This window comes from Saimiri boliviensis, chromosome 13 (genome assembly GCF_048565385.1).
Source record: "Saimiri boliviensis isolate mSaiBol1 chromosome 13, mSaiBol1.pri, whole genome shotgun sequence".
NCBI lineage: Eukaryota > Metazoa > Chordata > Mammalia > Primates > Cebidae > Saimiri > Saimiri boliviensis.
The window spans coordinates 93799537-93814356 of NC_133461.1; the positions used below are offsets into that span (position 1 = coordinate 93799537).

The 14820-nt window shown below is 38.7% G+C and overlaps 1 protein-coding gene across 10 annotated transcripts in view; it reads right to left on the reverse strand.

Moving 5' to 3' along the window:
- Positions 1 to 1437: 1437 nt before the first annotated feature.
- PSD3 (pleckstrin and Sec7 domain containing 3) overlaps positions 1438 to 14820 on the reverse strand; it is a 682522-nt gene continuing 669139 nt past the window's right edge. For all 10 annotated transcript variants that reach the window (XM_074384015.1, XM_074384005.1, XM_074384006.1 and 7 more), the window contains one exon: positions 1438 to 6469. In XM_074384015.1, the coding sequence (XP_074240116.1) occupies positions 6254 to 6469 (216 nt within the window). In that variant the 3' untranslated portion in view covers positions 1438 to 6253. The remainder of the gene's footprint in view (positions 6470 to 14820) is intronic.

Consider the following 14820-nt stretch of genomic DNA (forward strand, 5'->3'; position numbering starts at 1 on the left):
GGTCCCAGGTGTGTCAACTTTTCTCCTTATACATCTAAGGGGACAGTCAACTGGTTCTGAATCTCAGGAGTAGACGACTAAACACATGCATGGTTACTCTAAATGGAAAGCACTGTTTAATGTCCCCTAAGTTTCAATTTGGTCTAATTACTCTTGTTCCTACAGTTTTACAGAAGTATCATAACGGCATTAAAATCAATGTGCATATATATTCTCTATGGATATTATTATCCATGTCAGATGGTTATTTGGCTTTATAACCTCCACAGCTTCGTGTTAAAGTCCAAACATCTCAAATGGTTAAGGCCCAAAAAGGAAACTTTTTATTTCTCCTACTCCTTTTCTATATGATTTTTGAATCAAATGGCTGTTTCTGGAGATCACAGTAATTCTTAAAAGGAAATACGCTCGCAAAACTAAGACCCTGCCAATCAGTCACAGAGCCAGTCCACTGCATGTCAAGAACCAATTAGGAAAAATGATATATTTGCAAAAATAGTTTGAGACTATAGAGTTAATTAAAAAAAAAAAACCCACAAGTGTAAATACCGACGCATTACTGCAGCCTGGAGGTGAATTTAGTCTCCCACCCCACAATTCAAACTCTCTGAATCAGCTACAAAGACATGAGGCAGTGTGTTTAAACAACAGACACTGCACTCAGCCACTCACTCAAACACACTCAGTCACTGCGTTAAATACACCAAACATGCTGGTTAATAAAATTTTAGTCTCTAGTTATCTATTTACACTCTATAATATAAGCAGTAAGCTCAAACAACTAAGGCCAGTGGCTCTTCTTTGGGGAGAGGCAGAAAAAAGAGACCTAAGTATAAAAATATTTAAAATAAAGTTTAAACCTGGTCCTGAAATTCTTTTACCTGTGACACTATATGCTAATTTGTGCAACTGCAAACCTAGGATACAGTACCCAGTCCTGGGATGCCCTGACACACTTCAGTGCTTGTGATATCTCTTCCAAGTAAAGTGAGTACGGATGCGGCACCAGGAGAGTGGTTTGATCTCCCATAAAATATACACAAATACATAAAAGATATGGTGGGTACTTAATTCCTCTGAAAGCTATATTTTTATGGACTAATTACAACAACAATAAAGAACGTGTGCTTTAAAGCATCACATTTTGTAAGAAGCCCAAAATTGTCAGTTTGACTTTAAGTGCTCTTAATGCTAAAATTACTAAGACTGCACAGGATGCCTTTTTTTTTTTTTCCTTTTCTTTCTGTATTTCCCAGATTATAGGGAGCTATCCTCTTGGTATTGCACACAGTACGCTGCAAAAGCTTCACAAGGTTAGTTCAAAGTCATTTTTGCCCTGATGATTCAAAGCTCAAAGACAGAATTTTCTAGCATAAAGTCTTATTAAAATTTTTAATCAAAATATTATTTGAATTTAAGTTTAATAAAACAATACCACTATATATAGTCTCAACAACTTCATTATATAATCAGTCCTATGAGGTTGTACTTGCTTTTCATATCACACTGACTAAGGACAAAAATAATTTTGAAGTACATGTACCATATATTGATATGCAATCTACACACTGATGCATTTACATACATACAGCTATAAATACCCACAAATACAACAATGGCAGGTGACAGCATTTTCTTTGACGACTGACATACTATCTGTAAGAATATTCTCCAAAAGCCTGCAATACTGCAGATACACAGATAAATTACATAGGATGAACTGAAGAGACTTAAGAAAACCTACTGTATATACAATTATGTAACTTGCAAAATTTTCCTGCCGTTGCATTCAAGTCAAACTGTCATGCAGATTCAAGTATTTAATGACATTCTCTCTATGAAGACATTCTCTCTGCATGCAATAGGCCAATCACTGTCATAAGCAGAAGGCTGCCCACATGGGTTCTAGATACTGTAGGTACAAAAGGAGAATGGCTTTGGATTTCAGTCCTTCTTTTATGAGTGAGAGATGGACAAGGAATCTGAGAGAAAAGTCAGTGACAAAGCACTTCTCTATTGCTACCAATAATCTGTCACGGGATTATTCTGTGATGATCTCTGGATGACTTGGTCATGTAACGTGTTATAAGACTGGTGGAAAGAAATTTGCTGACCTGTGGCAGAGCAGTGGCATGGCCTGGAAGAAAAGATGGACAGAAAGCTATGGGGCAAGGTAGGAGGCCCAGAGGTACATCTGCCTGCAAAGCTGACTTACCATTTTCTATCAGAGTAACTTAGATGCTTTGAGACAAAAGCAGATACTATTTAAGCCCCAACTTGGGCAACTATTCATAAACTAGACTTTAGTTTTAACAACTCTTAGGATGTCACTTTGGTTCTTTGTTTTGCAGTGCTCATTTTACAACTGGAAAAAATTCTGTCATTTGAAAAGTGAAGGGATGACTCACTGCTTAAACTAAGAGAGGTGGCTACCAACCTGCTGAAAACTTGACCAAGTCCAAAAGAGTTAAACTACAGAGATAAAAACCTACAAAGCCAAACTTCACATGAATCAGGATGAAATAAGCTTAACTGATAACTACAATGAACAATGCCAAAGGAACAAATTCAAGGACAACTAACAAAACCCAGGAAGGTTTCGATAGTAAGACAATGGAGAAACTTTTTTAAAGTCAATTTTCCTCCAATTGTCAATGACTAGGTAAAAAGAGAAGAGTATAGCTCATGACAAGCCGGCCCTGCCTTTCATCCTTCCCAGATCTTTATACGATAGAGGGAGCAACAGGCAAAGGACAGCAGAAAAGCTCAATGCAACTTTGTGTTTAGACCCTAAGAGCCCTCTTTCCTTGCCGGTTGCATAAATTCTTCCACCATCTCAGAAGTTCCTAGCTTGGCCACAGGGTGAAATACAAACCTAGCTTAGTCTTGGAAAACTAGCCAGATTTGCCTTTTCCAGAGTTAATTCCTCATGTCACTTCTGCCTAGGGACCAGTTTTCATTTTCTAGGTTATGATAACAGATGGAGAAGCACAGTGGGTCTTGTGTTTGGCACAAGACCATTGCACCACAAGATGCTTTCTATTCTCTTCATCTAAGAGCAATAAAAACGGTTACACGTAATCCAGGGACTACATTTCCATCAGAGGATTCTACCCCATCATGGTTTTACTGAGATTAATTAAAATGCACAAAAGTATTGCTCAGTTTAATTAGACATTGCTGAGAGTTAGCAAAACGATGTCTCAAAAAAGTGCACTTCAGAAATGCCTATGGGTTGGCGATAAAGTAAGGACTCCACATCCTAGGAATTAAGTTTTGATTGCTAATGAGGAATCCAAGACACCTCCCTTTAAAAGCCAGCATGCGAGGCGGGAACCCCTAAAATTCAGATTTTATACATGGGCCACCTGTGTGGTAAATTTGCAACAAGACTATGACCAAGGTATTCTGACGACTAGCAAGATTTTCTATACTAGAAATGAACATGAAGTGTACTGATGTGAAGAAGAATGATTTATCACATGGAGGGAAGTCCCAAGGCTCCTGGGCGCTGAGGTTGGGGATGGAGGTGGGTGGCGTACCTTCAGAGGAAAGGGAAAGGGTGCTCCCTTGTACCGTGAGCTGGGTAACAGGCTTGGAGCAGCTGTGAAAGGAAACATCCTCAACTTCTTCTGGGTAGGTAGCACAGGAAAGAAATTATCACAAAAGAAAATATGGTTGGCTATGAGTCAGACTCTCAGAATCTAGTGAAATCAGTGACTGTTTCCTCCCATAGTATAAACTCTTGGCCTCCTTCATGCACTCATGGCAGACAGCAACTTTCCAGAAGCCTTAGGGAAGAGGTGTTCTCATTCCATGTGCTAAACATGGACAGCATCATGCTAAGGCAGTCTGAGATCTTGGCTCACAAAAGAACCTTTCAAGCTGTTTTTAAAGATCATCTATGCACACATGGTATACTGAAGCTTCAAAAGAGCCCTTCATATCCAATGATCTATTAGCATATCCAGAAGTCCCTGGAGTTAATATTAGTGAGTCATATGACACGGACAGTGCTATAGTGGTGCTGATGCTAGCTGAGTATTTCAAGACTAATCTAAATGTCAGAAATACTGTAGCAAGGTACCATTCAATGTATATTAAATAAGTAAAATACACATAGACATTCTATATACATAGACATAAACTGTGGGCACACACATTCAAGCCACTCAGGGAAGTTCATTTTTCTTTAGTTACTGAAGCTCATAGATGAAATGGTCTAGGTACCTCTCTCCCTTCTGCTTAGTGTAACTATTTAGGCAGAAAACAAATACCCTGATAATTTAGATTACCAGGAAGAAAGATAACTTCCTGTGGATATGTTCAATTCAGTGAGAAGCTAAAAAATCAATCTGGTACATGGGCTGTATTAGTAACTATCCTGTTTGTTTTACAGTTCTGAAACATAAATTTAGTTATTGCCTGTACTCAAACAAGGCAGAGAGTTAAAAGTGAGTTTTTTCAAAGGTATGGCAAAACACTTATCACAAAGCAAGCAACTGCAACCTTAGAGAAAGGTAACCCTTCTCTGGGTACCAGCAAATATGGACATTTACAGAGGGGAAGGAAGTAAATGTTAATAAATAATTCTGTAAATGAATGCTAGTACATTATAATAACATACCACTTAGACACTACCATGGTTTTATAGCAGGCTTTCTCTAATTCACTAGAACCATGCTATTCATGCAGAGCAGCTGATTCTTTGGTCATAGTACCTTCAACAAATAAACTGGGTAGAACTAGAGAAAATTTCTATGGGAGGAAAAAGAATAATCAAAGTGATTCTATTAGTTCTGAAGTTGTGCCACTTGTCAGGAAATCACAAAGGTGTTAAGTCTCAGTGGGCTAAACTTTCAGTCCTTTCTCTTCCTCTATAAGAGAATATTCGGTTTATCACCTCGAATTTCAAAGGGACTGTAACTGGAACAAGCTCATGACTGTAAGGTTAATAGAACTATTTTGAGTAGATAGAAAGAAAAAAATTTAAATAGATACATTATTTTTAGGAGAAAGTTCAGTAGTAGAGTGAAGTGGCTATCAAGGAGACTCAGACAAGAATAAACAAAGTCACTTTGCATCTGCAACCAGCAAATTCCTCAGTTTTCCAACCATGATTCATTCCAACTATTACTTTCAGATATATTTTAAAGAATCAATATCCATTGTGAACAACTGCAGCTACTTTTTCCTCCCTTATTTTGTCTTGACTTAAGGAAAGAACAAAAGGGGTTTCATTTTAGTATTATTTTGTTAGGAAGGAAGACCTCAATATCACAACCAGGACACAACCTCATGCCCACACACACACACACACACACACACACACACACACACACACACGTAGAGTAAGAAACAATCTATTCCTGGATGGAAGGATATCAATGACAGAGATGATGGATTTCTAGTCTAGACCCTGTGGGAGTGAGGTAACAATTTCCTGCAGACTGAATACATGCCTACTGCTGCAGCTCCCCACGGGCCAATTATTGCCCCCATCCTTTAGAAAACAAAATTAACTGGGTATCAATCTTCCCTCAACCTTCAAAGGCAAAATGACTCCACGTCCTCTTTCCCTTGCTTGGCTGAAACGGAATCAGCGCTTCAAGCAAGCTAATGTGCTTCCTTAAGTTCTCAATCCTGTGATCTTCATGCTCCTTTCCCCTGCTTCCAGCAGGGTCCGATCTCAACAGTAAGTGCTAAGCTGCATGTGAAGCTGCCTCCTACTGGAGCATCTAGATTCCCAGCACTGTGATTCTTACTGGAGCATCTGTGAGTGCTCAATTCTACCTTTGTGACTGGGCAAGATTTCACATAAAAAGGTGTATATTAACTCCAGCTAGAATTTACTAAAGTACGTTTGTCCAGTTAAGAGTTTCACAATGGATTAAATTTTTTAACCTTAAAAAAATGTTTAACAGTTGATTTGAGAATACATGAAACAATTGAGCAGAGTGCAAACAAGAGAAAACCGAAAGAGAAGGGATACATAATTCATTCTGAAATCACGATCCCCTCCTCCTCACAGAAAAGGTGCATTAGCTATCAAGTTGCAAAAAACATCAAAGCAAAAGAAATCAAGAACAAAGACAATCTGTACAGAAACTAACAAAAATATACAATAGAAAAAATTACTAATGCACCATTTTGTCACAGACTTTTTTTTTTAAATATATTCACTGATTACCAGAAAGATCTTGAAAAACCCTATTTTGCTCCATGACCAGCACTTCCTGGCCACAGATGGACTCTAAGTAACTTTTTGCTTAATGCTTGGTGTTTCAGGTCGGTGATCCTTCCTCTCTGACACATTACGCTTGACCTTGGCAGTGATGGGAGATGTATCTGGGTTCAGTGAAGGACTTGAGTGCGACTTCTTCAGTCCTGCAGCATCGCTTTCATCATTACTCAGGAGCTCTTTGCCTCCTTCCTTGAGAATGCTGACATATATTTCATAGCGGGTTTTCTGAAGGCAAAGCCGGAGAACAATGGCAGTCAGAAGCTGTTCAAAATGCACACATGCAGCACACCTAGTGTATCACCCACCTGGAGTGTGAATGGCTGTTGAAGACTTTGCTTCATTTCCCAAACTGACAAATTCCTTGAGCACTTACTGGGCAGATGAGAGGCAACTACAGAGACTGACTGAATGCTTATCTAGATAAGAAATTAAGTTCGAATTTTAGTTCTCATTTGTTCTAGATTCTAAAGGAATGCCAACTTGGAGTTATTGGCTACCAGATGGAAAACCATGAACCTAGAATACTGAGGCATGAGAAGGGTCTTTAAGTTGGAAGAGCTGTCACTCTGGTTTTTGGCGGCTACATGGCTCTTGTGGCTCTGTACTAAAGTCACCTGAGCCTCCCCAGGTAATCCAGGCCTCACATGAAACCGGCTTGGATACGGTTGTTTACTCTTTTTCCAATTCCCTGCAACCTTACAAAGGCTTGCCTTGAGGGATCATTCCTGGCAAATTTCCTGTCCAGTCCCCTATGCGACCATACCACTTTCTAGAAGCCACTCTGGGTTACCCTCCATTGCTTTTCTGCTAGGATTATCCACTTCTCTGGCTATTATGAACAGTTGCTGCTATGAACAGTATGAAGTTTACAGAATTTCACATTATTTTCTGATACTTTTCTCACTCAATATTCATCATCAGCTATGTACTGAGTACCTACTATGTTTCAAACAGTTTCTTGATTCCCCTGTCTCTTGGATATCTAAGAGTTTTTTTTTTTTTCTTTTTCTGTAGCTCTGGCGCTTTTTTTTTTTTTCCCCTAGTTTCGATACCATTCATTACATAGAACTATCATATGTATACATATATTACAAATTACAGAAGGGTCTCAGATTCTTGATTTGATACATTCTGGTCAAAATAAATATTCCACCATCCTGCCTCAACACATGAAGAATTTATACAAGGCTTAAAGTGTTTTATTTCTAAATCAAAGAACATATCAGTTATAAATTGTCCCAACAAAGGCAGGCAAATTCTGTTTTGACTATATGTCCGTCTTAGGGATTTTTCTAGTAAGACTGGGGTTTTGTATGTGTCAGTTTTAAGTTAGTAATTTAGAAGTGCTGTTTGGGTTAACAATGGAAAAAAGCTGTTAGACATTCAGTGTGTTCTGGGGTTGGCCAGTATCCAAGTGGAATGGTGAGCACTGGTTGCCGATGATGACATTTATCGAGTGCCTACATGCGAGGCACAGGTCATTCATATAATATTCATACACAACTGATAACTTATCATCCCTGTATTACAGTTTAGCCAACAGAGGCAAAGAGAAGTTCAAAGTGAAAGTAAGGAAGAAACGAAACTGGGATTTGAACCAAGGCAATCTGACTTCAAAAAACATGGATCTTAATCTACATGACCTCCATTGATAGGAAAATATAAATTATATGTATATAGATTTTAGGGTGACTAGTGTGACAGACACTGTTGGTTGGTCAGTCAAGGGCCATTCTCAACTCCCTCTACTCTTATGTGCCTTCCACTTCAAAGACTAATAAAACTAGAAATACTTTCCCAGTATTTCTTGGAGCTAAGATGGGCCATGTGATATTCTGGACAATAAGAGGTAAGGAAGAGTCTTTTGGGGGGCTTCTGGGAAAGTGATTTTGCTTTTTGATAAAAGGGACAGATTTCAGAGGAGAAGTCACTGGTGTTAGCCTCTTATTCTTTTTTTTTTTTTTTTTGAGATGGAGTCTCACTCTGTTGCCTAGGCTGGAGTGCACTGGTGCAATCTTGGCTCACTGCAACCTCCGCCTCCCAGTTTCTAGTGATTCTCCTGCCTCAGCTTCCCAAGTAGCTGGGATTACAGGCATATGCCATCCCACCTGGCTAATTTTTGTATTTTTAGAAGAGACAAGGTTTTGCCATGTTGGCTAGGCTGGTCTTGAATTCCTGACCTCAGGTGATCCACTGGCCTTGGCCTACCTCTTATTCTTTCCTTAACATAGACATGAGTCCTAAAGCTGCTGCTCTGTGACATGAGCAGTAAGTATGAGAAAAAGGACAACATGCTAGGTCTGAGGAAAAGTGGAAAGATGGAGACAGCCATGTTGACAGGATGAGCTGGATCCAACCCTAAGGCTACCACCTCTAGAATCTTGTTAAGTATGAATAATAAATATCTTATGGGTTAAAGCACTGTTTATCAGGTATTGTTACTTGCAGTTTAAAGCATCACTAATATACATTCCAATTTCAATAAAAAAGCAACAAAATAAAACAAAGAATAAAAAGCTAAGCATTATCTCTGAAGGCCACATGAGGGTTTCATAAGGGTATCTGCTAGTAAAAAATGTCATTAGGATCACACATCAGTAATGCACTGTGTAATAAGAGGATTGAACAAGATGATATCCACAGTACATAAAGGATTCAAAACTCCTTTCATTGTAGGAATTTATTAATTAATTTACTTCTAAATTGCCTTGGTGGCAAGATTAAAATACAGAAAAGAACTACCTCCAATGGGAACAAAGTTTAGTAAAATAGTCTAAAGGCAGTTTAAAAGTAGATTCAGGAAACCAGTGTAAGGCATATATTATTTCATGAAGCTGGAGCATTTACACAATGAAAAAAGAATGAAGACAAATTTTTTAGATCACTTGAAAGGGGACAAAAGAAGAGAAGGTGATAGGGACAGTTTCCCACTAGTCTTTGAAGACACTGATACTACTGGGAAAATCCACCTGAAAAATACATGAAGGAAAACCATCTCATCCTCTCATTTTTCAGTTCCAGCAGCAAAGCTATCGTCTCAAATAAATTACATCACTGTGTCAATCAATAAACAAAAGGCACAGCACAGAGGTGTGGCAGTGCATGAGTCATCAGACCAGAAGAAAAGACAAAGCAGAGAAAAGGGAGTAAAGAAGCCAGAAAACAAAGCCCACCCTGTTGTTAAGGAAGACTCTGAGGGTTGATAAGCTTGCAAATGCTGTGGTCCATTTCTGACTTTAAAAAGGCTTATAGGGACAGACATTACAAAACCCAGTAATGTAGCTTTGCATTTATCAGTCTCTGAGTCTAGATTTTGCTGAATCAAACCAAAGATGCCTCTTCAAAACATTTTAGGAAAACTTTAATCTCAGGACCATTCAGCAGGTATTAGCCATGTCTCCCTAGGATTACAGACTAATCCACATATGTAAATTGCTATCCAGAGGATTTGGGGACAAAATAAAATTGTCTCAGAGTAAAGTGAAAAAAACTCTGAATGATGCTCTGGAGAGCAATGACAGGAAACATAACTTTAAAATTTCTTTCTTCATTGATTTCTCCTTGTATTCTCTTTCTGGGGAGTAAGAAGGTCACACTTCTTAACTACAACAGCATCACTGGGAGGGTTTATTTCCTTTCTTCCTATCAGAGAAGATGTGATTTGCATACTTTTTCCTAAGATCAATTGTGAAATTGAAATTTTAAGTGAAAGCTGGTATGTAAGAAAAAGTAAAGCAGCAGCAATAGGCATGTTAGAAAATTACTTTTTTTTTTTTTGAGATGAAGCCTCACTGCTGCCCAGGCTGGAGTGCAGTGGCACCATCTTGGCTCGCTGCAACCTCTGCCTCCCAGATTCAAGTGATTCTCCCGCCTTAGTCTCCCGAGTCTCTGAGACTACAGGTGGGCACCACCTTGTCCAGCTAATTATTTAAGTAGGGATGGGGTTTCACCATATTGCCCAGGCTGGAATCGAACTCTTGACCTTATGATCTGCCCACCTTGGCCTCCCAAAGTTCTGGCATTAGAGGTGTCAGCCACCGTACCCAGCCTATTAGTAAATTACTTTTTAAATGTCTGATGAACCAGCACAGAGACTGAAAATGATGATCAGTGTTCAAGTGGTCAACCTGGACCCAAGAAGCTGATAAATCATATTGTTGCAGATGCTGGTGAACAGCCTCTGCTTCCTGAATAGCCTCTTCTTTCATGCTAATGGAACTGTGATTTTTATTAAATGTCAATGTGCCCAGCCCCATAAGAGGAATTACGGTTTAAAGCAGATGTGATGACTCTTGTCTCTGTTAGTTTTTGTTGCTGCCACGTGGTCTAGATTTGACCCCTGACACATAAGTAGAAGTCTGCCAGGACAGCTTCTAAAAGCAGCTTCTTTTGCTATTCTGATAGAAGACGGAAGGCAATAAGGTATTTTAAAATTAAGGTATATACATATTTTTTAAGACGTAATGCTACTGTTTACTTAACAGATGTCTGTATGCTGTAAACATAACTTTTATATACATTGGGAGACAAAAAAATTTGGGTGACTTGCTTTATTGTAATATTTGCTTTATTGCAGTATTCTAGAACTGAACCTGCAACATCTCAGGTAAAGTTGTGTTAGAAATAAGTAGTTTAGACTGTTCCTCTTCAAAGGGTTTCACTTTGTTATGAACGAGGTGTCCTTTTCCAAGGAGTTTTTATTTCCATGTACTCTTTGTCCTGAAGTCCTACTTCCGTGTTCTTTGTCTAAAGGTAATCTTGTCCGCCAATCTATCAGCCACTCCAGCCCAGCCTTGCTCAGGTATGCCTGCCAAGAAACCACTCCTCCCTACTATAATGGCCTTTCCTGCCAAAACTGCTCTTCCCATCACTGTAATCCATGATTCTGCACTCAAATTAGCCAATAGCGTTCAGCTTAGATTGTGCTGTCCAACTCCAGCCAGTAGGGGAACAACACAGCAGCTAGGGTCCACTGTATTAGAGATAAGAACCCCTGCTCTCCTTTGTCTGGTGTCCTCTTGCCTTTGCTCCATCCGTCAGACACACCCTTCTATAGAAGTAAATTTGTCTTGCTGAGAAGTTCACTGTCTGAGTGCTTGCTTCCTTTGTGACTCCAAGTTTTTATTTCCAGTATCTGTGTCTGTAACCACTTTCAGGAAATGATTAGTATTCTAGTACTTAGAGAGAAAGCTTAAGGATAATTCTTAAGTGGTGAAGAAGGAAATTTGACAATAAAAGCTTTGCTCCTTGACTCTTCTTTTTCTGTGATGTCTCACATCCTTTTTGTCAGCAAGTTTTGTCTGTCTTCAGAATTGCACCATTTTTCATCGCCTCTCCCAGTTCCAGTTTGGACTGAGCTCATCACCTTAGGCCTGGGTCCTCCCACAGCCGCCTGACTGCTTTCCCTGTTCCCTCCTTTCCCTCCACATGCACTACTCTCAAAAGACAGTGCCCTGTTAAAATGCAAGACAGAATGTGTTAGCTCTGCCCAAAGCACTTCAATGACTTCTCATCCTTAAAATTCTTTTCAACCAGGGATCCTTAAAATGGTCTAGAAAACCCCAAGTTGTGCCATGTGCCACCCGAGCTTCCCCTAGCCCAATCTCTCAGTTCTGTCCCTGAACTTGGATCTGCTTCCACGGCAAACACACTCCCATTCAACGACCTTTGGAACTTGCTATTCTCTCTGTCCAAAAAGCCCTTCCTCCAGAAGCCCACAGGATTTCCTCAGTCCCCTTCTTCACCTCGTTCAGGTGTTCACCCTAATGTCACCTTGACACTGAGGTCTTCCCTGGCCATCAAACCTAAAACTGGAACACCTACTCTTAATGCTTTGTTTTTTTCCTTAGCACTTCTCCCCATCTGACAGCCTTATATTTTACTTTAAAAAACCACCTTGATTTCCTCCTTTGTCCCCCAATACCAGATACCATCACATGAAGGTAAGGACTTTGCTTTTGCTTACTAACATCTTCAGGGGTCGAGAACACATAGTGCACAAGGCATAAGCATCACTGAGTGCATGAACAGAAAGAAGAGGAACACATTTTCCCATACATGGTAGAAAATATATTTTGAACATGTAATATGGCAAATTTAGAAAAAGAAAAATAACATGCATATAGATGTTGATGGTAGATGCCTAATGTGTTCCTAATTCAAGATCTTCTGGGAACACACCTTTATCTTCAGTATCCCACCATTTCAATGATATTTTTTACAAAAATGCTGAGGTCTGACCCTGTCAGTATTGAAGCTCATAAGCCACCACATGGCAAAAGCTTTGCCACATCCTCTTCTCTGCTGTCAAGATGCTGCACATGGCAGATCGTCAACAGTGCACTGAGTGGCAGCTGCCTTGTTTAGGACTGAGGCTTTCTCTCTCTCTTTAGAGAGAAACGTAGGTTATACTTTGCTTTCGAGGTTCCTAAAATACAGACTCATTTTCTGAGAATCCTTATGTAGTAGTATATGAAGAATAGATTTTATTACCCACTTTAAACTTCAAAATAAAGTGAGAAACTGGACCACTGTATGTGGACTCCAGTGATTACTCATTTGGATAATTACCAGGTCTCTTTACAATTCACTACAACATGAAGAGAAGTCTCTACATTTATCTTCTAAAAGCATACATTAAAAAGGTAAGGATTTGTCATGGATAATTTATATCTAAGAATCTACTTGCCTGATCATTCTCACATGAAATTGACATGTAATATATCAGGATCAGAACTGACATGTAATATACTATGTATCCATATTTGGATACATAATTCCATTCTAATGTAACATTCTAAGTTCCCTGGGTCAGAGGATATTAGCCTCATCAATATGAATTCAGCAGGGAATTGTTGTTGGTACTAAACAAATAATAAAAATATTGAAGAATTATATCTTTGCTTTGATAATTTTTAAAGCTAGATGGTAGAAAAGGGAAGATGAAACAACAAAAAAAAGATGTTTTAACTAATGTAATTTAATGCCACAAAGTAATCACTACACAAGAATGAACATAGTTCCACAGAGGGCACATTAAAAATGAGATGGGATGTTTAAAAATTAGTCTGTGGAAAGCACTGTGGCAGTAAAAAGAAGAGTCTTGCAGTCAGGTAGCCTATTGCTGACAATGCCTCTAACTAGTAACAGTGGCCTTAATTCATTCTCCTAAATTGTTATTCGGTCTTCATAATGTAGCCCTTTCAGGTATGTGTCTTTCATTTACAGGGACAGAGATAGTTCCAGAAAAAATGGTGTGCATCAGGGACAGTTTTGCTACCTTTGGTTATGTTATTAAAGATTTTATCTTTATCTCTGCAGATTCATTTTCAGATCAATCCTAAATAATTTCAGAGCTGCACACTCAGCTTCCTTCCTTAGGAATATATTACGCTTATATTATAAGCATAATATAATTCCACTATCAGAAAAACAACTTGGGATGGGATTTTACTAAATCCAACTGCAATGGCAACTCTCTGCTGACAAGCACCTACGTACTGTTTCCCGGGACCTGGCCCATTCAGTAAGCTCTCTCTTAATTAATTAAAATGTGCTATTTTTCATAAAGCCTTTTGTGACAACCAAGAGCCAAAGGCAACTTGTGTTTAATGGCTTGTCTATTAAAGTAAAATTCTTTCTTCAATGTGTAACCTCCTTATTACATTTTTTTGCTGTATTTATTTATTAAGCTGATCTTCAATTATCTGTACAAATATTTCCTAAATATTTCCTAAAGGGAAAAAATGCCTTTTCAATGCATTGATGCCTACCAAGGATAAATAAAAATTATTGTGTCGAAGACTATGTAAGCTGCTACTTAAGTTGAATGTTAATTGCGTGTTGAAAAAAATTACAGCTATTGATATTCTTTGAAAAGTAGTTTAATCATATACACATATGTATTTACATGGATCTCACTGAACAGTTTCTCTCCTGAGCCCTCTATACCATTTTATTTCTCATTTAATAGAATAATATCTCCTTTTGACCTATGATACATGAATACGGTAGTAACAACCTGAATGAAAATATAACTGGGCTGCAATTTTAACTTACTACTCCTATTTGCATTCAGACCTCACTGCTCTAGCAATCAAATCCTGAATACATTTCCTCCTGACATTTCATTTTCTCATGCAGACAGGGCAAAAGGCCATCTTAAGACAAAATGAGCAGAAAAGCAATAATGTCATGTATACAGCAAAACACTTTGCTCCTAGAGCTCTACAACGGAAAACAAAGAAGTAAACCAAGAAACAAACAAAACTAGGAGCTTCTGAAGGAACTGCTTATTCAAGTGAGGACTGTTCATCTCCCTTCTGCGTACTACGGGGATGATGGCAGAACAGAGTTGCACAGATTCTCTTCTTGACCAGGTGGCCCACCTACCACTACCTACTGACTTAAGAAAGCAACTGCATTCAAAACAGGGTTCCTGTAAGAAAGTTATGCTGGGAGTTACATTTTTAAAAAGACAATGTTGAGGTTTTTTTCTCCCCCATGCTACTTTCATATCAGTCTTCAGAATACAGTTGTAACCTACTGCCTAAATATAGCAAATAACCACACATTTT